The sequence below is a fragment of the Strix uralensis genome, chromosome 4 (genome assembly GCF_047716275.1).
Source record: "Strix uralensis isolate ZFMK-TIS-50842 chromosome 4, bStrUra1, whole genome shotgun sequence".
Taxonomy (NCBI): domain Eukaryota; kingdom Metazoa; phylum Chordata; class Aves; order Strigiformes; family Strigidae; genus Strix; species Strix uralensis.
This window is the reverse complement of record NC_133975.1, coordinates 7,291,438-7,315,913: the sequence shown is the minus strand read 5'-3', so window position 1 is coordinate 7,315,913 and position 24,476 is coordinate 7,291,438. Positions and strand designations below refer to the sequence as shown.

The 24,476-nt window shown below is 50.2% G+C and overlaps 1 protein-coding gene across 1 annotated transcript; it reads left to right on the top strand.

Moving 5' to 3' along the window:
* On the top strand, nt 1-24,020 carry ATOH8 (atonal bHLH transcription factor 8). Its single transcript, XM_074865529.1, has 3 exons — nt 1-682; nt 14,943-15,134; nt 23,657-24,020. The coding sequence occupies exons 1-3, from the start codon at nt 230-232 to the stop codon at nt 23,660-23,662; spliced, it is 651 nt and encodes a 216-aa protein (XP_074721630.1). The 5' UTR covers nt 1-229; the 3' UTR covers nt 23,663-24,020.
* Nucleotides 24,021-24,476: the final 456 nt, after the last annotated feature.

The window sequence follows — 24,476 nt, the reverse complement described above, 5'->3', positions numbered from 1 at the left end:
TCTGCGCGGCGGGCCGGCTGCCGGCGGTGGGAGGCAGGCTGCGGGGAGCCGCGGACGGACGGACGGACGCACGCAGGGACGGACGGAGGGAGCCGGCCCGCCGGGGCTCCGCTGCCCGCCGCGGCCGAGCGGGCGCAGATGGGCGGCGGCGGCAGCGGGGCGGCGGCGGCAGCGGGAGCGGAGCGGCGGAGCAGCCGCTGCTGAGCGCACCCGCGCAGCGCCCCGCGCCATGCGGAGCACGCCGCTGGCCGAGGGCGAGCCCTGGCCGCGCCTCTGCGCCGCCGAGCTGGGGGGGCTGCGGCGGCTGCGGCGCAAGCACGGCTGCAAAAGTTTCCGCGTGGAGCTCAAAGTGCTGAGCGGGAGGCGGACGGGGCTCCGCGCCGCTCCCCCCCCTCCGCCGCCGCCACCGCCGCCCCCCCCCGCCGCCCCGCCGCCGCCCCCCTGGGAGCCGCGCACCGCCGCGCTCGGCGCCGCCGCCAGCGCCTTCCCCGCCGCGCCGCCGCCCCCCGCCGCCCGCCCGCCGCCGCCCGCCGCCTCCTCCCCGCGCCCGCGGCCGGGCGAGGCGGCCGGCGTCTCGCCGGAGATCAAAGCCCTGCAGCAGACGCGGCGGCTGCTGGCCAACGCCCGGGAGAGGACCCGCGTCCACACCATCAGCGCCGCCTTCGAGGCGCTGCGCAAGCAGGTACCTGCCGCCGGACGGACGGGGCACCGCCACCCCCCCCTACCCCCGCCACCGGCTCCTGCCTCCCCGAGGGGCTCCGGGGGGGCGCCGGGCATCGCTTTGCAAATTCCTTCCCCCATCTCCACACACACACACACACACACACACACACACCCCCCAACACCCGCTGCTCTGCTTTCTGGGGACGCCCGAGGGGTGCTGATGGGTGCGCAGGGCGCGGGGAAAGCCGCACGCCTGAGGCCGGGGGGGTGAAGGCAGGAGCCTGGAGTGGACGCCTGACAGAAGGGGAAGTCGGTACAAAATGCCTGGAAGTACCAACCCTAGAGCTATGCTAACACTCAAGATAAATAAATAAGGAGTTTTAATTTGCTTGCAGTGAGAAACTTTTGGACTTTTTTTTTTTTTCCCCCCCCGCCCCCCGGAGATAGATTGGCATGGAGGGGGGGGAAATGAAACAAAACCGAGAAAGCCCTCCAAGTGAAAACAGAGGGTGGAGAGAGGCGCTTGGCCAAACTGCGAGCTGGGGTGATGCTCCTGTACCAGGAGCACGTGTACTTGCTAGTTCTGCTGGGGTGGGCAGATCCCAGGGATCACTGGGATTTTGGGCAGCAGCATGCTCCTGTTGACTTCTTTCTGTGCAGGGTGCCTGACCCCTCAGGGCCCTTGGGGTTCCTACAGCCACCTCTGAAACTTCCCGTGTGCTCCAGCCAAGTTGGGTCCCCTGCCAGTTAGTTTCCTATTATTTTAACTGGAGTGTGTGCTTGAAGTGTGTACGGTGCCGGGCGTTCTTGTTGAGAGGTCTGGAAAATCCTTATGGTCATCTGTGAAGGATAATGTTCTCACTGGCAGGGTGGAGCTTCAGAAAGGTAAATGAAGTTTTGGGCAAAATCCCTCCATCACTTCCTCGACATGTGGAAGGTGGGGAGAGATCCAGAGAACCCGCAAGGTTCTTGTATCTTCCCCATAAGGATAAATCGGTGCCCTGGCCCCTATACTCAGCCCTCTAGTTCTGTGTGCAGGCACCCTGTAACAGCTCACTGATAGACAAAGACGTGCTGTCACACTGTGCAAGCCCAGCTGTCCCGGCTTTTCTGCCGTTCCAGTCACTGCTGACGGGACTATTCCAGGTGTGTAGGAAGGAGGAGACGCGCAGGGCTTCAAGGGCTGGGAGCTACGGATGAGTCTGACCGTGAGAGGTGCTGACCATCACCTCTCCCAGGATGGTCCCTCCATCCCAGTGGGAGCAGCATGCTCTGCTTGCAGGGGGGCTCACACCCCCAGGCTTTTGGCTACCATCTCTCAGACATTACATACCCAAGCCATTCCCCAAGTGTGCTCGCTTTAGGAATGAATCCTGTTTTCTGCTTAGAGGAGCTCTGCTTGTTCCCATCTCCTGTGTGATGCCTGCAGCCCTTCTCACTGGCTGCTGTGTGTTGGGTCACTGCACCCCAAGAGTTAATCCTTCCCCGTCATCTACTTCTGCAAACAGACTTCCAGCTCCGACCTCGGTAAGAAGCTCAGGCTGCGACTGGGGCTGTGTGTCAGGAGAGAATTACTGATGAGCGTCTAAACTAGAGCATTTTTAATCACCCCGCGGTGGTGGGATCTGACAGCTCCTGTTATAATCACGGTAATCCAGTGTGTGCTGGATGCTGTCCCTCCCATGCTGAGAGGCCACCCCTTGTAGATGCAAACTCCAGACTTGATATATTTTGTTTCTATAAGCTGCTTCCGTATCTCGGTTTTTTGGCGACTGTGTGTAACGCACTTGGAAGTGTCAGTCTAATTCTCCGTGGACAGACATCTACACCACCAAAACCGCAAGGGGAAGTAGCACTGATTTCCCAAATCACTGGCAATCTTGTTCTAGGCTGAGCCTCAAGCAGAAGTCAGGCAAGCAACAAATTAAAGCCGCACTCTTTTGGGAAATGGGCAACTCTTGAAAAGCCTCAGATTCCTGGCCTTGGCCCTGTCTCCATAAATCATTTCAGCCCTGGACTCAGCTGGGAGCCCAAAGAGCCTGGAGAACAAGTTGCTGTCCTCTCTTCCCATGAAAGCCAGTCTCTAGGGTCAGCACAGGAACATACTGGCAGAGCTGTATTCGCTCTGCAGAGAGAAAGAAATCATTCTCCGGGAAATGTTTGCTGCAAGGTTTTCCTAGCAATTTGCTGAGGGGTGGGCTGGCTGTCCTGACCATCATTGGATGACATTTGGATTCATTTCTTGTTGGGCTGCCAACGGCATGCTTGGTGCCGTACGTGACATCAGGTGACAGTCAGCTTCATTGCACATACGCGCGGCGCTGGCTTGTCACTCAAATCATTCACACCGGTGCCGGCGGAGAGGGCTTTGAGAAGTTTGAGTCAGAGGAGAGGACCTTGCTTTCTCTCACATCTTCATCATCAGGGCTGGGAAGCAGGAGTACGGAGAGATGCGTTTGTAGAGAGAAACGCAGTAGGGAGGCTTTCTGTCTTGCTGTCTTTTCACATCCCCGAGCATACAAAGGGCCTTCAGCCCCACGCAGGAGGCAATCCCTGTGTGCCATCAGCCGCAGACCTCGGTTTACTTCTTGTTCTTCGGTTAGTCTCCTCCTTGTCATCACGTATCAGGCTCTTAAGCAGCTGGGAGGCTTTTCCTGAGGCACTGAAACCGATACCTCCCTGCAGACGGGCGGGCGAGGAGCACGGGAGAGTGCTGCGCTTGCACGCAGCTGGCCCCAGCCCTGTGCTCCTTTGGGAAGGGGTTGGGAGCTGGATGTGGAGCCACTGGAAGCAGGAGCCCCGCTCAGCCACTGGTACCCAGCACCCACACAGGTGTCGTCCCTTTCCCCACCCTACTTGGATGAGCGGGGCTGGAGATCTCCATCCTTCCTAGCATGCATGAGATAAAACCCCAATGCTTGCAGGATCAGGCCCCCCACAGCGATGCCACAGGGAGCGCATCCATGCCTGGTGAGGAGGAGGAGGAGGAAGGGCACGCCATGCCTCTCTGCAGGACACCCTCCCCATCTTGGCAGCCCACCCGAGGGTGAGCGGCTGGCACACAGTGTGCCGGGCAGATGGGCTGACAGCGGCATCCCTGCGCTCCGCAGCTGTGTACATATGGCACACATGTTTTGGCTTGTGTCGGCTAGCTCTCCAGATGGCAGGAAGGGGTGGTGTGTTTTTTTTCCCCAGTTCTTGGTGGAGGAAGAGCCGACCACAGTCATTTCACACAAGGAGAGGCTAATCCAGCCGTGTCCCTGAGCACTTAGCTGTCCCTGGCTCACCTCTGAGGCCAGGGTCCCCTCAGAGGTGGGAGGTAGACGGACAGCTGCCGGCTCTGGGAAGCTCCCTGCTGTTGAGAGAGACGTGGCATGCCGTTGTGCTCGTCCCTTGGTGTCATGGCCAACAGGATCAAGGATCCCTCTCCCTCTCTGTATCGAGCTGCTGCCTTCACCATAGGGCCATAACACTGAAGTGGGGTTGAAGAGTAGATGCTCCTGAGGTACAACTCTTTCCCCCTAGTCTTGGCACTTGTCATCTTCAGCTACTCAGTCTGGAAGAGATTTCCCCCCGCTCAGTCCCCCAAGCATCATTTGTCCAAATGATCCTTCCACTGACAGTGGACTCCTGAGGCTAACAGTGTAGTTCCCTGTGGAAAACAACTCACCTGCTCTAAAACACTTTGAGATGGTGGAGATACTTCTGTTGTACTTTTCTCTCCCTCTGCTGCTGCCTTTCTGGGTGTTCCTCCTGAGTGCTGCCCCTGTCCCCACAACTGGGCAGCTCCTACCCAGAGTTCTGGTCTCCTGCCCTCAGATGCCCTGGCAGGTGCTGGTCAGTGGCTCTCACACTGTCCAAGCTGCCCCAGGACCCCCATAAGTGACGTGATGCGTTGCCACATCCATCCTTTTTCTCTCCCTCTCCCTGCCATTGTGTGTCGTCAACAAACCCAAACATCTCTGATGCAGACAGAGACGCAGCACTGAGTTCACAAGAACCCGGGGTCATCTCCTCCTCCATTTGAAGTGCCCTTGTGCTGGTGGATGTTCCAGTTCATGAAGCAGTGCAACCATTCGGAGGAGACAAGATGAAACACCACCACTGCACATCTTCAGAACAACTGGTATCCAGGCCAAGCTATGGTTGCCAACAACGTTGGCTCCTTTTTTTGTCTGCAAACTCCTTTTGGCAGCAAGAGCCTATTACTCCAGCACATCCCAAGTGTGAAACTGAACCATCTTAATGTTTATTACAGCATGGACTTAGCTGCCTGGAGGCCTTGGCCAGAAGGAGATGGTGCTCTCCACCATTAAGCTGCAGCGGGCACCCAAGCAACCCAACTCCCACCAGTATATTGCACTCACAGGAGTTGCGATTGAGCTTCTCAGCTGTGCTGACAGACCCTAAGGTGGCAGCAAACTCTCCCTCGATGGACGGAGACAACCACAGCAGCCTTCCTGATCTGGAGCCTGCCTAGGCTTGCACATCTGGTTTCTCTCTGGAGCACTGCTGTCCAGCTCCTCCTCAAGAAAGCAACGCAACGAGCCACAGCGAGCTAGAGTCTGCGCCGGGAGCAAATGTGTCCACAGACATTTATTTTCCCTTGAAGTATATTGGCGTTTTTCTAAATCTTTTCACCACTGCATTACCAGGGCGCTCTCTGCTTTAGCAGCTGACAGCCTCGCTCTCCACACTCATGTGGGTTCTGGAGATATTTTAGGGTTTTATAGGGCTTTTTAGCTGCTGGAGTGGAGGCTTTTTCCCCCGCTAGCATCCTTTCACTTTTTGCTGCCGGCATGCACGTGGCTGCTGTGGCTTGTTGTTAAACCAGTGCAGACCCTGCTCACTCCCATTGAGAGCATAGTGGACCTCAGGAGCAGCAGCCTCAAGGCCACAGGAGGAGGTTGCATTGCTCTGGGGTGCCATGGGGGCAAGCTGACTGCAGGGGTTTGAAGGGACAAGCCAGACACTAAATGCAGGCAGGACCTGCGGCTTGAGCAGTGCCTTAGCCACAAGCCGGTGGAGGCTGAGACTATTCTGGGGATGCATTATTACGTGCTCGCCCTCTTTGTGTGTCATCCCAAAGGCGGCTGTGGTTTGTCACCTCTGCAGGCGGGACACCATATGCAACCAGTGTCGCTGGCGTGTCCTTACTGTGTGGTGGGGAGGCTGAGAGCTTTCCTCCATCACCTGCTGACATCGCCCAGCCCTGTTCCCAGTGATTCATCCCCCCATGATCCCACCAGCAGGAAACCCTAAGATGCCTTAAAACCCAGCTCCTGAAGACAAACCACTCATTGAGCTCCCTGGGGGTGACAGCTGGGCAGGAAGGTTTGGCTCTGCTCCGTGATGGCAGTTGGAGAGATGCTGCTGCGCTTCGGGAGGGCTGGAGCGTCCTCCACACGTTGCTCGCCACGTGCGGTGCCACCGCTGCGCGTTGTCATCGAACAGCACAGCGTTAACTGGAGCATCTCGGTGGTTTCAGCCAGTCCAGAGTGACGCTTACGGTTATTTAGAGCCTGGTTGGGGCAGAACGGGGTGGCACTGTGGTTTAACAGCTAAAGAAGATGACAAAATACTGGCCTGCAGCAACACAAGGGGAGAGAAAATAAGGGAGAAACCAGACAAGAGGACAAAAATCCTGAAAACAATGACTGTGTGTCACCAAGAACGGGGCTTGTTTGTTCCCTTGGCTGCTGTCTAACACATTTTATCCTCTGCTACAAATCCCACTCCTGTCGGGAGGTATTTGCTCTGCCTGCTGCAGCCACCCCAAGTTAACCTCTGTGTTTTTTTACGGCTCCTGCTGAAATTGGAGGAAAGAGTCTGCTTTTCTCCATTGGGCTTTGAATCCAGCCTCCGCTCCCTGCTTTAATCAGCTCTCAAATTCCTCTCTGGTCTGTGGTCCCCATGGTGGGGAGGTGGGACACTTTCTGGTACCTTGCAGCAGAGCCCCCCAGGCTCTTTATTCCTGACCTGCATCTCCTTCAGTCCATGCCACGTGAGTTCACAAAGTGATATATCCCACCCTGGTGCCCGTTTGCACTGTCCCCCGTACCCTGTAGGGATGAGTGTGCTGCGGGAGGGTTGTGCTCCTTGCAGCTGGCCACAGGCTGGGGGCAGCTCCTAGGCCTAAGTATCAATAGCAAGGAAGTGGAAAACCCCGTGGTGGCCAGCAGTGGCCAGTGACTGAAGAATCACCAAGGCCAAGTGGGGCTGGGTAATGCCATTAGCTCAGGTGGAGCTTGTTCTCCTATTCCCCAGGTGACTTGGACCCATTGGACCTCAGAGATGGAGATGATGACTACTACTATAGTGCTTGAGGGTAGCCCCTTGTAGAGGAGATTTTCTGTGACCAATGGCCCTGGGATTTCTCCTGTGATACCCCAGTAGTCCTCTGTGTAGTTATTATTTTGGGAGGTGGTTCAAAGAGCCTGCAGTAAGGTAAGAGCTTTGCTGCAGCCCAGCAGTGTGATCTTTTTCATGCATGATACTGTGGGTGTGTGTTGCATGCCCTGAGGATGTGCAGGAGGCTTTGAGGGTGCAAAACGTCCGGTGAATAGTTCAGGAGGACTGTCCAAAATGGAACAGAGCCAGGCCTGGGGCAGCATTAACCAGACTGCCGTTTGGAAGAGATCCCTGGGGTGAACTCACCCAGCACCACACCTAGGTTTTGTTTGGAGGAAGCCAATTCATTCGCTCCAAGGAGTGAACTCATGTTTTTGCAATGTGAGCGATGGGGGAGCCAGGAGCTGGGAGGGAACTGGGAGCTCGGTTATTTGACAGCGTGGACCCACCCGAGAGGCGAAGGCGCCTTGGTCGGGACTAGTGCTCCCGCCTGAGCGATGCTTCTTTTGTTCTTGTTGGTATTTTTAAGCTAGGTTTGGTCCCTGGCTGGATGCTTCGCTGCCTGTGGCGAGGCAGAGATGAGGCTTTCTTTCAAGCTGCTGTGATTGCTTTGCTAGCACGGGGCTGCCTGTTCCCCACCGCTGGAGTCTGGTGGCAGAGAAACAAAAGCCTCCCACACCCATAGCATGAAATAGCTGCCCATTACTGACTGGAATAGAGCTCTGCGGAGCATCTGACACTGTGACACCCACAGATGGTCAAGGGAGGTGATTCTCCCCCTCTACTCCGCTCTGGTGAGACCCCACCTTGAGTACTGTGTGTTTAGCACAGGGAAGACATGGACCTGTTGGAGCGGGTCCAGAGGAGACCACAAAAATGATCAGAGGGATGGAACATCTCTCCTATGAGGAGAGGCTGAGAGAGCTGGGGTTCTTCAGTCTGGAGAAGAGAAGGCTCCAGGGAGACCTTATTGTGGCCTTCCAGTGCTTAATGGGGGCTTATAAGAAAGATTGGAACAGACTTTTTAGTAGGGCCTGTTCTGATAGGACAAAGGGCAATGGTTTTAAACTAAAAGCCTGTAGATTTAGACTAGATATAAGGAAAAAATTTTTTACAGTGAGGGTGGTGAAAAGCTGGATCAGGTTGCCCAGAGAGGTGGTAGATGCCCCATCCCTGGAAACATTCAAGGTCAGATTGGACAGGGCTTTGAGCAACCTGATCTAGTGGAAGGTGTCCCTGCTTATTGCAGGGGGGTTGGAACTAGATGACCTTTAAAGGTCCCTTCCTACCCAAACCATTCTATGATTCTTTGGGGCCCTTCTCCAAAAGCACTCCCCTGAGAACCATGCCATTTATCCACAAAGCAGGATCTGGCCTTGCAGGGTTCAAACCTGTGCCGTGCTGCCCCAAAGGTCCAGCTCAGTGTAGTGAGCATCAGCAGCATGGAGGAACCATTGGTGGAAGCTGGCTGCTGCTGTGCTGTGAGCAGGAGGAGGGGTATTTGGCGACCAAGGCCAAGCAGCAGGCTCTGCTGCTGCACTGGGAGTAGTCTTGCAGGCATCAAAACTGCCCGTCTGGTAGCTGCAAGTTGCTTGGTGGCTCTGAACCACACATCATGGTTCTCCAGCATCCTAAGTTCAGGCACTCCATGGAAGGTGTCTACTTCCACGGTGCCATTACTGTGATTGCCAGATGCACCCACTGATAACCAGTTGCACTGAAGGGGTCTGGCAGGACTGTGAAAGGACGTCCCAGCAATGCTTGCAGGTTTTTCCATCATACAGATGTATAAATCATCATCGTCCCACCTGGGATGTTAGGGAGGACTCAGGGAATGTAGCTGTCAAGAGCAAGATAGGGAAGCCAAGTCCCTTGCTGGTGAATCTGAACACACCAAGTAGTCCATCAACCAACAGGTCCCCCATATGTGTTCACCTCCCCCCCCAGAACTGGGTGGAAAGAAAGGCTGGCACCAAACCCTTCCCAAACATGCTCCACAATGTAACACATCTTGAAAACAGGCAGTGATCTTCTGTGCAAGGCTTTCAGCTTCTTAAGGCCGTTACTCCTAGATTCACAGAATGAGTTGGGTGGAAGGGATTCTTAAAGATCATCTAGTCTGACCCCCCCACTATGGGCAGGGACATCTTTCACCAGATCAGGTTGCTCAAAGCCCCATCCAGCCTGGCCTTGAACACTTCCAGTGATGGGGCATCCACAACTTCTCTTCTTCTCCTCCTCCTCCCAGTAGTTCCACGTACACCAGCCCTGGAGATACTTTGGGATGGTGTGAGAGAGAGAGTTTTTCCCTGTGCTCAGGACCAATAAGCAAGGAACACCAGCAGTCCTGCTGCCCCAACCTGCTGCCTTTTCCCCAAGGTGTCTAAACCCTGGGAAATGTCTGACTCACCCCAGGGTGGAAGGAGGGATGTATGAAAGCCTAAACTATTAAACACTGGACATTTATATGAACCTTCTGGAAATACTTTTGGCAGGAGGTGCAGCACAAGCAATGAGACAGTGCAGTTGCACAGTGTGTTTGGATGCAGAGAAGAGGCAGCCAAATGCTGAAATGCTGTCCTGGGGAGGGGGACTGCAGGGGATCTGTGCAAGTCTGTGCTGCTAAGTCCCATTTCTAGCATGATAACAGAGAGGTCTGGACCCCAGCACCCGACACCCTTCTTTCTTCCAGCGCTCTCATGCAGCATAAAAGCAGAGTGGACTTGGCTTTACAGACGTTATCTGTACAGGTCCAGAGGGTGTTTATAGAAATTGTACCTTATTGATAAGGACAGAGCTACCCAGCCAGAAGCTGAACAGCGTGAACTGGTTTAACGCTCCTAAAGTCCATGAGATGGTCCTGGTTGTTCCCTGCAGACCCATCATGGTGAACATACCCTGCACTCTCATATGGCAGGGGTGGTTATTGTACCCTCTCACCCATCTTTTTCTCTAGCTGTTCCCCAACCTCATCCCACAGTCTCTCCTGTGCACTGGATGAGAATCAACTCCAAGACCATGTCTTTGGTGGATGACAGTGGCCCTCTGGGGAGCTGCAGTGGAGCCCTGCCTTCCTCGAGAGGGCTGGCTGCGGGCCGAGCACTGCTCAGTCAAGTGCGCGACAGATTTCCCATGGACTTCAAAGGGAGCATCTTTGGTCTTCCGAGGGCGCTGCCTCTGAATCACAGACGTCAAAGATGGAAAAGACATGTTAAGTCACATCCCGTCCTATCTTCCTGCCAAAGAAGGGCTCTTCTGCACAGGAATATGTCTCAAGAGTGTTCATCTTGTGTTGCTTCAGCCCCTGCCAGCCTGGGGATCACTGATAAGATCCGTGAGACTCTGCAGAGCCCTTCGCAGACACAACCAACAAACATCCTCTGGCTGAAGCTCTGGTTCCTGCTGGTCCCAGCCCACGGCCGTGCCGATCTCGCAAAGCCAAGGACTGTGCCAGTATGCTTTCCTTTCTAGCAGACAGCTGCATTCCTTTGGATCAGTGTGAAATTTCGGTTGCAATTTCTTCCTAATTCCTTTTAATCATTGCAAATGTTGCAGGCAAGATGGTGAGCTGCACTGCCGCTCGGCAGAAACCAGTGAGGTCAGATAAGGGAAATATTTTCATTAACTGCATGGGAACTTGAGCTCTCCCCTGGTTCCTCCTGGCTCTGAACGGACCTGCTCAGCTCTCATCTTTGCAGCTCTCCCACCAGAGCACTGACGTCTGTTCGACTCAGGCGTGATGAGAAAGAAGGTGACAGAAAGAAAGGGCTTGGTGCCCACCGGGAGTGTGATGGATGGCTGCTCGCATTACCTCCTGCCGAAAATCTGTGTAGCGCAGACCCTGTGGGAGCTGGGAAGGTTACACCTGCGTGGCCACACTGGCATCAGGCATTTTTCCCATTTCTAAGACACCCTCTCCGTTTTGGGTGGGAGTTTGAAAATTTCTTGGCATCCAGGTGTCTTATCAACACCCTTCACTGCAGCTTGTGCAAATCTGTCCCCTCTTCTCTGCTGGCTTTATGTTAAAGAAGAGATAAAACCAAAGTTCACTTTCTCCTCCCCCACCACTTGGGGAAGCTTTGGATCTGGATCTGAACTAAGTGGCTCATTCCTCTCTCAATTTCCCATGTTTAATTCAAAAGGAAACATTAAAATGGCAGGAGCTGAGCCAAGACAGGGAGGGTTCCTATGAAATAGTTATTCTAACACTGTTACCATGGCAAAAACTCTTATATTCTAATGTTAGTGCCCTGCACCCATCATGGTGGTATCTGAGCTGCTCAAGGTGAATCTCTTCCCATGGATGTACAGGGCAGCTCCAGTTTGGACTTTGCTGCAGCATGTGGGGAAAGTGTTGTGTAATCCCAGTTGAGGGTTTTGTCAACTGTGTTAGCACGGAGATCTTTCTCGGAATTTGTAGCAAACACGTCCTACAAAACAGTTTGGTTTTTATTTTGTTTCTTTTTTTTTTAAATAAAAACAAAACACAAAAGAAAGAGAGCAAAACAGATGAGGAAAAAAGACATTAGCCTGCCTTCTTGTGTTGTAACTGGACAGCGTCTGTGCATCAGCCTCAAGGATTTCGTGGTCTATTTTCCTTCCACTCGATTTAACTTCCTTCTTGCTCTAATTCTGAAATTATTCCCACATTTAACTGAATCCTTCCATTTTAGTTTCCATCTTGCTTTGGTCTTTCACGCTGCTGTTTGATCTGGGATCTCCAGTGTTCTTGTTACATCAGCGTCCAAAGAGACTTGGGTGTTTCTGCTGCCTGAAGCTCTTGCTTTCAAAATAACTCTCAGCTTATTGCATCTGGGGGCCAGGTATTATGGTCTGAGGGCAAGCGCAGTTGGTGGGTGCATAGTGCTGGCAAAGAAGCGAAGGCAAGAATTTAGAGAGGGATTTTGTTGACCAAAAAGAGGCTCTTTGTGCCACCAGACTGCAGCCATTTCCAGCTACCCCTCTGATTCACTCTGGAGCGATGGGGACTACACTTAGCCTCGCCTTTTCCTTGACTGCCAGCTTTGCAAAGAGGGTTTTACAGGGTGTATCTCGAATCCCATGGGACACCTAGTGCTGTTTCCAGCAGGAGGCACGTGGAAGTGGCTCTGTCCCTTTGGGTTGGGGTTACCAGCAGAGAAGTTTCTGCTCTGTGCAACTGCCACCTGAGGTCAATGCAGCAGTGACACTGAGTATTCCCAGAGAGTAAATAGATTCTCTGCGATGTCCCTGCTCACTGCAAGGGGGAGTGGACTAGATGACCTTTAAAGGTCCCTTCCAACCCAAACTATTCTATGATTCCTTGCCTCCTCGGGGGTATCAGTAGCAGATGGTGTGTATAATAAAAAGGCCCTTTGAAGTTTATTGGCTTGCTTCTGGAGAGGTTGGATACTGCTCGGCACCTCAGCTGTATCATACAAGCCAAATAGCCCATAGGGTCAACAGCATTAAAATCCACGTGGTCGTGGATAAGGGTGATCCAACCAGTTGTGGTTGGTTTGGATTTCCATAAGTATTATGACAGAGCTCCTCCCTAGGAGCATTTGAAGAAGCTGAGCAGCTTGGACAGGAGTGTGGATTAGCAATGAGTGGACAGTCAGGGAACGGTGGGTAGAGAGAAGGGGCCAGTTCCTGCGAGGAGGAATGTCACAAGTGGACAAACCAGGGTCTGACTCTGAGCTTAACTCTGCTTCGAGCCAGGAGTTGGGTTGGAGACCTCAAAGGTCCCACCACCTGACATTGTGACTGTGTGAGCAGTGCTGCTGAGTGTGTTGATAAATGACCTGGAAAGGGGAGGAGCAGTGCGATAGGAAGTTTGCTGGCAATACTGCAGCAAAAGGTACTGGTGTTTGCTAAAGATAGCAAAGATAAGAACATTTACAGAGGGACCTTATGACTCTAAGTGTCTAGGTAATAATATGGCAGATGAAATAAATACAATGTTGATAAAGTGAAGTGATGCACATGGGAAAAAACATACCAGATTCCACATATGAAATGATAGACCCTGAGCTGACTGTTATCTCAGAAGAGAGACCTCAGGGTTTCTCTAGGTGGTTCAGTGGAAGTCTGGGGTCAGTGCCTCATAATGGTCACAAATCAAATCAAGAGTTACAAGAAAAGGAATATTAAACAAAACAGAGAACATAAACATCTGTTAGATAAATACACAGAGCATCCACAACATGAATACTGTGTGTTGTTCTGATCATCTCAGCTCCAAAAGGACTAGGAAAGGTTCAGGGAAGAGCAGCAAGGGTCAGCAAAGGTATGGGATGGCTTCCACACAACTGTCTGCTAAGGAGTTTTGATCTTTTTCTTCTGGAAAAGAGGCTGAAGAGATGATGAAGGACTAAAAATATGTGTCACAGAGGAGGTGAATAAAAATCTGTTGTCCTCTCTTCTAGTACAGATACTGGGGGACCTCAGGTGAAGACAGTAGGAGCCAAGTTCAAAAAAAGCAAAAGAAGGAAAGTGTTATATAGACTGGGAAGAAAACTTTGCGTGTACCAGACCATCATGGACAATAAAGACCTCTCATGGGTTGCTAAATACGGGGAAGGCATATCTAGCTGAGGTCATGGAGCCAGTGTTAGTTGGAGCCTGGCAGAATACTTGGGGAAATTCTATATATGCCTGAGCTGTTCTGCACCTTCCTTGGCATCTACATACAGCCGCTCTGGGGTTTGTGGAGGTGGTGAACCCATCTTACCTTATGTAAAGTCAGGGACATCACTCCAGGGATGAGCCTGGCTTTGCATCTCTGTGCAGAAAAGAGAAGCTGAAGCGCAAGCATGACAAGAAGCGTTAAATATCTTCAACCCTAAGCAGAGTGTGACACCCTAGAGGGATGAGGAGGATGGAGGCTGGTACAGAGGCAGATGGCAGAGGGACATAGAGGCATTCCAGTGATTGATGTGGTCTGAAAATTTAGATTGACAGGCAGTCAGGCAACCTGAGTGGCTAGGATGGATTTCAGATAAATGCCCGGCTCCAGTTTCCTGTGGGCAATAGACTCTTGTGCATTAAAGGCTGAATGACCCTTAGCAATTTTGCAAGCTAGCGAACGGGGCCCCAAGCCTATTGAACTCAGAAGAAGATCTCTTGTTAAGCTGGACATGTCAACATTGTGCTCCTAAAACTGAGCACATATGTAGTGTTTTGCTGGATCGCAGTCGACAAGCAGTCAAACCTTCTGCAGCAGGAAACCTATACTGTTCAGTTATTTAGACACATGCTGTTTAGTTTGAATCGTTTGAATGTTTCACATTACACTGGAAATCTTCAAGGCTAAAGAAATAAATTGCGTAAGATACAGCCAGGGCCCTGAACCAGGCTGTGGTTTGGTCTGTTCTGGGAGGTGAGGGTAGGTTGTTTCAGCAGGTGGGAATTACTGCCTCCAGGTCCTGTTCCTACAACAGCATCGTGTTTTTACATGGGCTGGAAGTCATGATCGATGCTGTTTGAGCACAAAACCACCAGGTTGTGATATATTTGCTTATACCCCCCTTATTGCCTTATTTTGCAAAACCTGTGATGGCACCGGAGCTGCTTGCAGGGAGTAAGTTAATCAAGATGAGTAACTGGGTGGCATGGGGACTGCAGGCTTCTGAGAAAAACAGGGCCTCTGAGAAGTGAACTGAACGGCAGGCAGACGTCCCAGGCCGTATCCTGCCATTGCATTTTAAGCAGAACTGCCCCGCTGAAATCAAGAGGCTTCGTGCTGCTTTCATCCCCATGGAGATCAGCGGGGGAGTTCTTCTTAAAAACCTGTTGGGACCATATGGCCTTTTATCACTAGAGTTCCTATTTATGTAAAAAACTGCTAAGAAAATAACCTACAGTTGTTTTGTCATGCTTCAAGCAAGATATTTTGTTTATCTGGCCTAATTTTTAATTATTTTTTTTTTCCCTGTTACCCTTTCTAGGTTCCCTGCTATTCTTATGGTCAAAAGTTGTCCAAACTGGCCATCTTGAGAATAGCCTGTAACTATATCCTTTCCCTGGCCAGACTAGCAGACCTGGATTACAGCGCTGACCACAGTAACATGAGCTTCTCTGAATGCGTGGAGCAGTGCACTAGGACCTTACAAGCAGAAGGAAGATCTAAAAAAAGGAAGGTATGTTACAGCCTCCCCCCACCCACCCCCCCAAATAACGGTAAAAGTTACAAAAGGGGAAAAAAAAAGGAAAAACAGAAAAAATCCAAAGCAGTTTCCTTCTTTTCTCAACCTTTTGAAATTTTCCTGATTTTTTTATCCCTTGCCTTTCTCTCTCTCTTATTCTCCTCCATCCGTCTGATCTTGTAATAACTGCATTCCTCTCTAATCAAAAGCTTTTCTCTCCTCCCCATCCTCCGTGCCGGGCTCTTCCTCTCGTTAGTCGCCCATCGTGTGTTTTAACAGGAGCATGATCCTATTAGAGTCATCTTGGGGCTGTTATTTGTTAAACCAAACCAACCTCGAGTCGCCTTTTGGAGCCCATAAAACACAGTCACCCGCCTGTGTTTTCTGTTTTGTTTAATCTAACACTTATCTCCGAGAAAAATCACTCGACAACAAAAAAAAAGTAGCTAATGGAGACATTGTATGTATAAACACATTAGTAAGATGTATGACCTGAAGGACATGTGGGTATCTTGAGGAAACAACGTTAAATCTAATTACGCCTTGCATTCCTTTAGGTTACTTAACACTGAACCAATTAGGTGAAATCATCGTCAAGCGGCCGGAGGAGGAAGCAGAGCGTTCTGCCAGTTTTCCTCTCGGAGAGTGACATGGGTGAATTAAAGGAGTGATTGATGTCTTTGTTCAGGCTTTTATGACAAAAAGAGTTTTGTAAACTTGAATTGAACTTCCCCCTGCTTTCTGGGCTTGCTTGTCAGGCGGGATAATAAATCAGCGGGATTTTAATGGATGAATGGGCAGCTAAGCTGAGGAGCAGGCTCTTTCCCCAGTGTCGTTAAGATTTGTCTCTGATTCAGGCAGGTTTCCTCACTTTTTCTCCTCTTTAGCCTAACAAATCATCCTGCTGCAATTCAGTTTATAAATAAACACAATAGCACACTCCCTGTCGCTTCCTCTCGCTGTCACAGGCTGTATTTATGCCCCTGGAGCAGCAGTGCCAGGCAGAGACACGGCACTGCTCGCCTGCAGCCAACAGCACCAGCTGAAACTGGGAGGCATGGGGGGAGCTCCTGGGCATGACCCAAAACTGGGGGTTCTCTGTGGGGTCTGTAGTGCCACAGGTGGAGGTGTCCCAGGGACACTGATGTGATGCCACCAACCCTAGGGCGAGGTGTGAGTTGGATCTTGGGTCCCCTCGCCAAGCTGAGATGGGTGAGAAGAAGAGGATGAACATCCTTCTTGGAGCTTCAGCAGATTTCTGGACTGATGTTCAGGCTTTGGGTGGCTGATGGGCTGATTACGCATTGTCTTGGCTTATGTAAACCAACGTCAGCTTAAAGACAGAAAACGCAGAGCCAGATTTCAAACGGCTCCAAATCCCAGGGTGTTCACATCTGAGGATTAGGACTGGACTCATCCTTAATTAAAAAAATAAATTAAGAATTAAAAGCCTTCCATTTATAGTGTTTGTTCTCTAAAGTTCGCTCTGGAGCAGACGCGTGGAGAAAAGCTCTGAGCCCATCGAGAGCACATGAACAATGAAATTCTCACGAGGCATCGGCACATCCCGCCTCCCAATGGGCCACCACCAGTCGGCAGAAATAGTCACTGAGAGAAAATCTGCCTTTTCTCTATGTTCTGGCAGTACACCCACCCTAACCCTTCTCCAAAAGCCCTCTCCAAAAAGAAGGCTGGTCTTTGTACCTGAGGCAGGGTCTTGGTCCCTGCTCTGCCTTGCTTTTCTTTCTGGAAAGTGTCTTGCAAATGCATTTCTGCTGTTTGAGAAAGTCCAAGTTTAGGGCAGCCCAAGAGCCTGTGAATTCGCCTGGCTGATAGGTATCATTTTATCTCCAGCAGTATTTGCTCAGGTGATGGCAAGAGCACATTTAGCTGATGATGAAGCCAAAACCAGTAGGTGCCACTGAGTAATACCAGTAATTCCCAGTAGAGAAGTATGGGGATGCAAAGCCTGGGTTGGGAGGACTCATCTTGGAATCTCCCCTTCTCCTTGAGCCAAGCAAATCGATGGCATCATGAGCACAAGGATGGGAAATGCCACTCTCAGAAGGAAATTATAGATCCGGGATGGCTGTGCAGGGAAGATCCAAGTTCTGGATGTCAGGTGGTGTGATGGGATGTCTCTCCTGGGGGGTCTCACACAGGCGGCTGGATGAGGATACAATGGCTTGGCCCAAAATCACCGCGCCCTCATTAATTTTGAAATCGGCACGTTTTTCTAAGCTGTGTGTGTTTTTAATCAGGTCTCTGAAACCACTACTCGCTGAGCAGTTCCTCTGAATTATCGACTTTGGGGTGGTTGTTAAATTTTTGTTGTTGTTGGGTTTTGGTTTTCCTTTTTTATTCTGCCTTAAAAAAAAAAAATCACAGCAAGCTCGAGCACAGACCTCTGCTTCTTGAGCTCTACTATTGGGTCCACAGCACCCTGATGACTTCTGTCATCTTCATTTTATTGTGTCTCTGCCTCTATCACTCGCTCTCTCAGCAATCTGATTGCGATGTGCTGTGGCACCGTGAGCTTTTCACACAAAAAAGTAGCCGGTTGGAGTTTGTTTTGGCAGGCAGGGGCTCCAGATGTTGTGTTTGCTGGATTGTGCGTCGCCTTTTGCTTTGTTTTTGAGGGTGAATTATCTGCTGTCCCTAATGTTAGGTTGATGTTCCGAGTTTGCTGTTGCAATAGGAAATTTAATGGGTGCTTTTTCCCCCTCTCTATTTTGTTAATTAAAAAAGTTGGCTTTAGCCTTTCCAACTTGACTAGGGAAAAAAAAATCCCCTTTCCAGTCCTAACTACAGTTATACGGTGATTTTAGTTGTTGCCATTGAGACTTGACCGAGGGTGTCTGGTGATGGGAGATCTCATTTATAAGCAGCAAAGGGGGTAATTGAAGGTCTTCAAGTGCCTTTTCCTTTAAAAAAAAAAGAAGCTGCATAGAGGGTGGTGAATTCTGATTATAGTCTTCATTTTTTAAAGCTGACTTTTGCTTGGTTATACAAGTGATCTGGACTAAGCCTTTCCCTTCACCATGCACGCAAGAGTTGCACCATGTCGGAGATTTGCGTTGCAACACCCTCGGCAGAGCCCTGAGTCCTGCTGGGGCCACACTGATGTCCTGGAAAAAGGGGGGAATCTGCCCTGGGCTTCAGCCAAGAGCATCCTCCGGTAGTGCTGAGCACGTGACAGCGAAAGGAGGTGGATCAGAAAGGGGAGTCAAAGTTTCCCCATCCCTGGTGTACCCTATTTCTGCATGGGACATGATCCCGAGCGGCCAGAGGTCATCTGAAAGCCTCACACGTATTTTGGAAGGTTTTGGGTCCAGCCTGCTGTTTGCACAGGCTGTTTTTATAGCCTTTACCCCACCAGGGCCAAATTCTGGTGCCCTGCAGGAAGGCAGAATTATGGCTCAGGATAGTGTTCCGGCTTTTGTGTGCATGGCTGGGTGCTCTCCCTGGAGATTGATGGTTTTGTTTAATTTATTCCACATGCCCCAGCCCCACAGGATCCAGCCCCCAGGGCTACGGGACAGACCTTACCTCCCCACCAGGCAGCACAACCACAGCCCTTTGGTCTACCCAGAGCAGGATCCAACCACTAACAAATAGCCCTATACAACACACCCAGCACCCAGCACTGAACAGAAAACCCCAAACTCCCATTGCAAGGTTCATTTTCTTTTCCTTCCCTTCCCCTCTTTGCTTTTGATTAGCCCTCGTGCTAGGCAGCAACATCGCCGCGGCCATGGGAGCTAAGCCGGAGCGGGGAGGGATGGGTGAGGGATTTTTTTTTTGCTTCATCCTCCCCCCGTCCCAGCTCTTCTGGCAGTCGCAGACTCCAGATGTTCGGAGCGCGAGCTGGGAAGTCCTGCTGGCGCCACTTGGGGCAGAGGGCAGGGGAAAGGCACGCGAGCTGGAACCCGGAGTACTCAGTCACTGCAGGACTTGGCGCATTCCCCAGCTCGCTGCTGGCACATTCCCCGGCTCTCTCCTGGCCATCTGTTCCAAAAAAACACTTTCAGAACCTCATCATCACTCAGGATACAACACTGCGAGCAGCTGTTAGCGAGGCAGAAGGGAAAAAAAAAAAAAACAACATACACACATTAAAAAAAAAAAACCCAAACCATGCGAAAGGTCTCTTTGTGAGAGAGGAAACTGGGTTATGAATAACAGGCGAGCAGTTGGAGCTCAATAAAAGTTTTCGGCTGGAATTTAGTTTCTTGTTTTTATGCCTGTGTGTGTGGATGCGCACAGACGCAAGGAATTAAAAATTAAAAACGCACTCTCTCTATATATATATATTTCTCGATAATTAAATGATATAGAAGCATATATAGAATGAAAAGCCACTCTATTTGTTGCAGTGGGCTGCACTAAAATGGCTCACATTATGTATGTAATTATTGCATTATATAAAATAGTTATTGTGGTGTTCTGCCGTGCCTTGATGCAGCCTCATTGCTACTTTGCTAAAAGCAGAGCTCCCGCTGTAGGTAACACTTACTGCCATTGAAAAATTCAAAGGAGGGCATTCTGTAGGCGTATTTACTTGCAGGAGTGAACAAGTTAAGGTTTTATGTTATAAAAGAGAAATGGTAGTGGCAGGCTTGATTTGTATGGCACTGAAACAATTCGCTTGGAGCATATTTTTTCGATAACACTGTATTATGACTCGTGATTTATTTAGACAGAGCCCCAAGATAAAGCCACAGCTCCCACCCCCTTGTTTGCATGGATGATCCTGGCTGCTGGGGATTGCTGTTATTGATCATCTGATATTGATTATTATAACACATTCAGAGCCAGCACAGTAAAAATCTTGATGATCTGCATGGCATTTCTTCCTCACAGCTTCCCATCCTGTGCAGGATGGGGGGTGTAATAATGAGGTTCGACCTCCCTTTCTCTGCAGTTTGACTCAGCAGAGGTTCCTCTTTAAAAATAGCTTCATTTCCCTGCTAGGACTTGCAGGCGAGAGCGGGCAGCCAGCCAGTCTGCTTCCCCACGGCCGCCAGCTCCGCGGGCCCCGGGGAGGAGCTGGACCACAGGAGAGCAGCGACCCGCTCTGAGCCGTCCATCTGCCTGCGGGACAGCGGGACAGCAGCATCCCTGGGGTGGGGGGCCTGGATCTGCCTGGCCATGAGTTATCTCTGCCCCCTGCTACCTGAAGGATTCCGCACCCAAGGATCAGACCTGCTTAAAAATAAGGCAGCGAGGGGGTAGTGAGGCTGCGTAAGCGGCATAGCAGATTCCCGGTGCTTATCACTTGTGTTTTATATCTCCCTGCAACCTGAAACAGGAGTTGCAAATGGGGCATGGGTGTGAGGCTAAGGGCTCGTGACAAGTTCATCAGCAAGTTCACCTAGCGCCAGGCAGGGAGGCAGCAGCAGCTGTGTGCATCCCCAAGGGCACTGCACACCCTGCCTTGGCCCGTCAGGGGGTTGAGCATCAGTATCCCAAAGAGCAGGGCCAAAAACTTTTCTTTGCAAAAGGGATGTGATGTGGGACCCCACTGTTGCATGCCAGTGCCCCAAAGCCCCCTTTGCTTTAAGGGATGTTGGAGCAGCCGCATCGCAGCATGCAAAGGCTGGGGCTGGGGATTTGCTGCCACAGTGGGAGCAGGGTCCCAGCGCGGGCTCCGTTCCCTTTGTAGCGAGGGTATTACCAAGAATAGGGTAAGATCCGCCACACAGATATCGGGTAACTACAGCAAAAGGAAAATGTGAGTAGAAGAGACAGGAGAAGCCCTGGAACAAAGGCTGACTCAATTCCAGAAGTGCTTTGATTTATAGAGATTGAAATGCTCCGGGATGCTGCAAACTCACCAAGGTCATTGGGCCAGTTGTCAAATTCAAAAGCCATGGGAGCTTGGATATTACTAGTTTAAAGCAGACCCTGGTTAATAAATCTGTCTTCATAGCTGCTGGCTGGAGTGGAAAAGGGAGGGGGAGAGAAAGGAGCCTGTTCCCACCTAACATAATCCATGGCCAGTGTTGGGCAGTGCCTGGGGACCAACTGAGTGGTGCCCAACGAGGTCTGCTGAGCCCCTCTATCATGTTGCAGGGGGATCTCTCCATTCCCCTTTCCGTTTCCTTCATCTTGAAGGTACGACACGATTGCCCTTACGTGCCCTTGCCTGGTTTGTCCATATTCCCTCTTGCCCCCATAGCTGATCTTCCCCAATTGCAGACTTCAGAGCAGAGACGTGCCACTGAGGCTCCTCTTCCTACAATCATCCTGCTTCCCAAAACCCACCAATGCTTTTTATCAGCATCGAGCACGCTGCACTAAAGGGTAGGGGTGTCTCTGAATGAATGCAGGAGGTATTAACTGCAATCTCAGGTCCTATTAGTTCAGCACTTTAAAGAGTACCGGAGGCACAAGAGAGGGGACTGGGGACTCCAGTGGCTTTGGCTTAGGGCATGAGGCTGCTATTGCTGGGTAATTTGTTCCTGCAGTGGAAAAGGTTTTGCTTGCTAAGACTGCTGTTTCAGACAGTAACGGGGGATTTGTCTCTCTACTGTCTTTTAATATTAATGAGAGCAGTCATTGCTTCCCTCCTTTTTCTTCTTTTACATTTTCTTTCCATGTGGGATAAATTAAACAACTGACTTTTCTATTACAGGTTATTAATATATATTGTTTATTGTTGGAAAATAATTGTAGGGGGTTCCCAACAGAAACATTTGCAATATACAAGACTGTTGGTCATTCTCCCACCTAAACCTCATTTATTCAAAATCCCAAATCACAATTACAGCCTTGAATTAGGGCATTTCTACTTTCTCCTGCTCCGAGCAGCACTAGGTAGTGTCTTACAGTCAGCAGAGACACCTCCTTATTGATAATAATTGCAATAATGAGCTGTTTTCAGATTGGGCATGTGCCAGATGTGAAGAGTTCTTTATTGTTTACAGGGGAGAGCAGCTGATGCTGGGCCTGATGGAGTGACATTTATCCAGAGACATTTTTTATCTCTGGGATGCACTGTGATACAGCCAGCCCATGGCTCCGTCCTGTCATCCAGCAAAGCTGCAGGGCCAAACACCTCCTCCACTGTATCCAGATGTGCTGACCTCAACTACAGAAGTCTGGGGTCCAACAGAGACCAGTATTTCTTGCATGGAGGATGATCTGGGCCCTTTCAGCAAAATACTCTTATCGAGGAAAATCCTGATGGTCCTGGAGCAATCCTGTGCTTCCCCACTTTGCAGGAGGGGGTGGCAATGTGGATTTTGGGTCCTCCTGCCCCTTAGCCTAGTGTGGATGCTCAGCTGTGATGGTTGATCTTACAAGCAGCTGCCCTAATGATAGAAATAAAATAAAATAAAATAACATAAAATTAAAATAAAATAAAATTAAATTAAATTAAAATAAAATATAAAATAAAACATCTGTATCTTAGTAATATTTTATACCTTAATGTTACAATATCCAGTAACGGAAAAGGAGAGGCAGTACAGAAACAAAGTGGATTGAGGAAAAAATGTTTTTCAGGCCAAGCTTTAAGGAGTTTGACCTTTTTAAGACTGTCAGAAAGACAGCTGATCTGTCCAGGGAATTGATGACCGTGTCCAAAAGACCTTCAGAGGCCGTACTGCACCCTGAAGGGCTCTTAAATCCACTGGCAAAAAGCAAGAAACAGTGGTTGGACTCAGTAAATGGGATCTCATTTCCAAGTTTCTAATTCCTAAGTTACTTAAAGGAGGATTTAGGAGCCCACGTGATGAAGGCAGTTTGGACAACGGAGATGTGATCTCGTGAAAGAGCAGGCCCTGAGGATTTTACTCTGTTTTGAACTATGCTAAGGATTGTTTGTGGGATATGCACAGGGCTTGTTTTAATGTTAAAGGGGGTTTAGATGAGGTTTTCCCATCTGAACCTGCTGTGCTTTGGAGTTGTGCATTTTCCAGTGGACGTGGCTGTAACACTCTGTAGCTAAATGCAATTATCCAAGTACATCTGCCACAGCCGTGACTCGCAGGAGGATGCACAGGCACAAGGGACATGTTGCAGTCCTGCAGGCTGAGAAGCCATGCACGCAGAAAAGTAAATGCAATCACTAAAATACAGAAATAAACTCCATATCCTGCACAAATCCAGCTTGTCCCAACTACTTTGCTTTCCTTCTGTAATTCTGAGATTGGCTTCTGAAGTTGAAAATAGACCCCAAAAGCTGCAGGTCTTGTCAAAAGCAGGTATTTGCTATCATTTCTAACTTTTTTGCAGCAGGAGCTGAAACCAGCACCTAAGTACCTGGTTGCATTTCTTCCCCAAACCTTCCTCATCCCCTCTCTGCCAGTCCTGCTGCTCTATGTGAGCTCTGGCCACCGTTTTGGTACCTACAAGTGGTTGCTCTGCAAGCCCAGCTCTTAAAGATCTGCATGTCCGTAGCCAGCAGTCCCTGTGGACACCCCACCATGCATCAGTGATGATCATTCATGCAAGGAGCCACTGGGACACCATGTGTTCATGGTTCTGATGGTGCATCTTTCTCTTTCCAGGAGTAATAACCAGGAAGGGAGGATTCAGAAGAGCTTCCAGCCAGAGTTACATCTGTTCTTGGCAAAGGTTGCACGATCCAGATGAAGACTGCAAGCAGCTTTTTTGCAGAAACCCCTTTTCAAGATGAAGATTGGCCAAGGAACTTTCTTAATCTCTGGAACAGAAAGGAAAAAAAGAAAAAAAAAAAAAAAAGGACAGGGATGCATCTTATTGTTGTTAAGCCAGCCACCTTTTAGTACGTGCAATTTATTTAGCACTTTTCCCTTTGCTTAACTGGGAAATGTTACCCTCTCAGCTCATGTGTACAGTAATTTTTTTTGTTGTTGTTGTTGCTGTTGTGCCAAAGATTTGATGGAGCTTCTACACTGTGTCTTATTTTTGCCTTAACGTTAAATCTTTGAGCCAAAGAAAAGTCAGAGGTGCCATTCAGATGGTGGCGAGCAGGCCAGCCAGCTGTTGGTGGCAAATCCGAATTTCTGAATCCTTCTGTGAGTCACTTCTTATTTCTCCTGCCCACACTTCTCTGCCTGCAGCCCTGGAGCCAGTGTTCAGTGTGGGCAAGAGCTGGGACAACACCAAATCATGCTTCAGCATTCAGGTTTGCTTCTTTCTTTGAGCTACTCCATAGTTCTGCCTTTTTGGCAATTTCCTGATGTTCCTGCCTGTGCGACACATGCACAGGGTAGAAATACTGACACGAAGTGAGAGCTGAAACAGGAGCTATGAAACTTTTTTTTAATAAACAAACAAAATTAAATAAGCAAAAGCTAAGTGCCATGTAAAGCAAAAAAAAAAAGGAAATCAAAAGAAAGTTCAGCT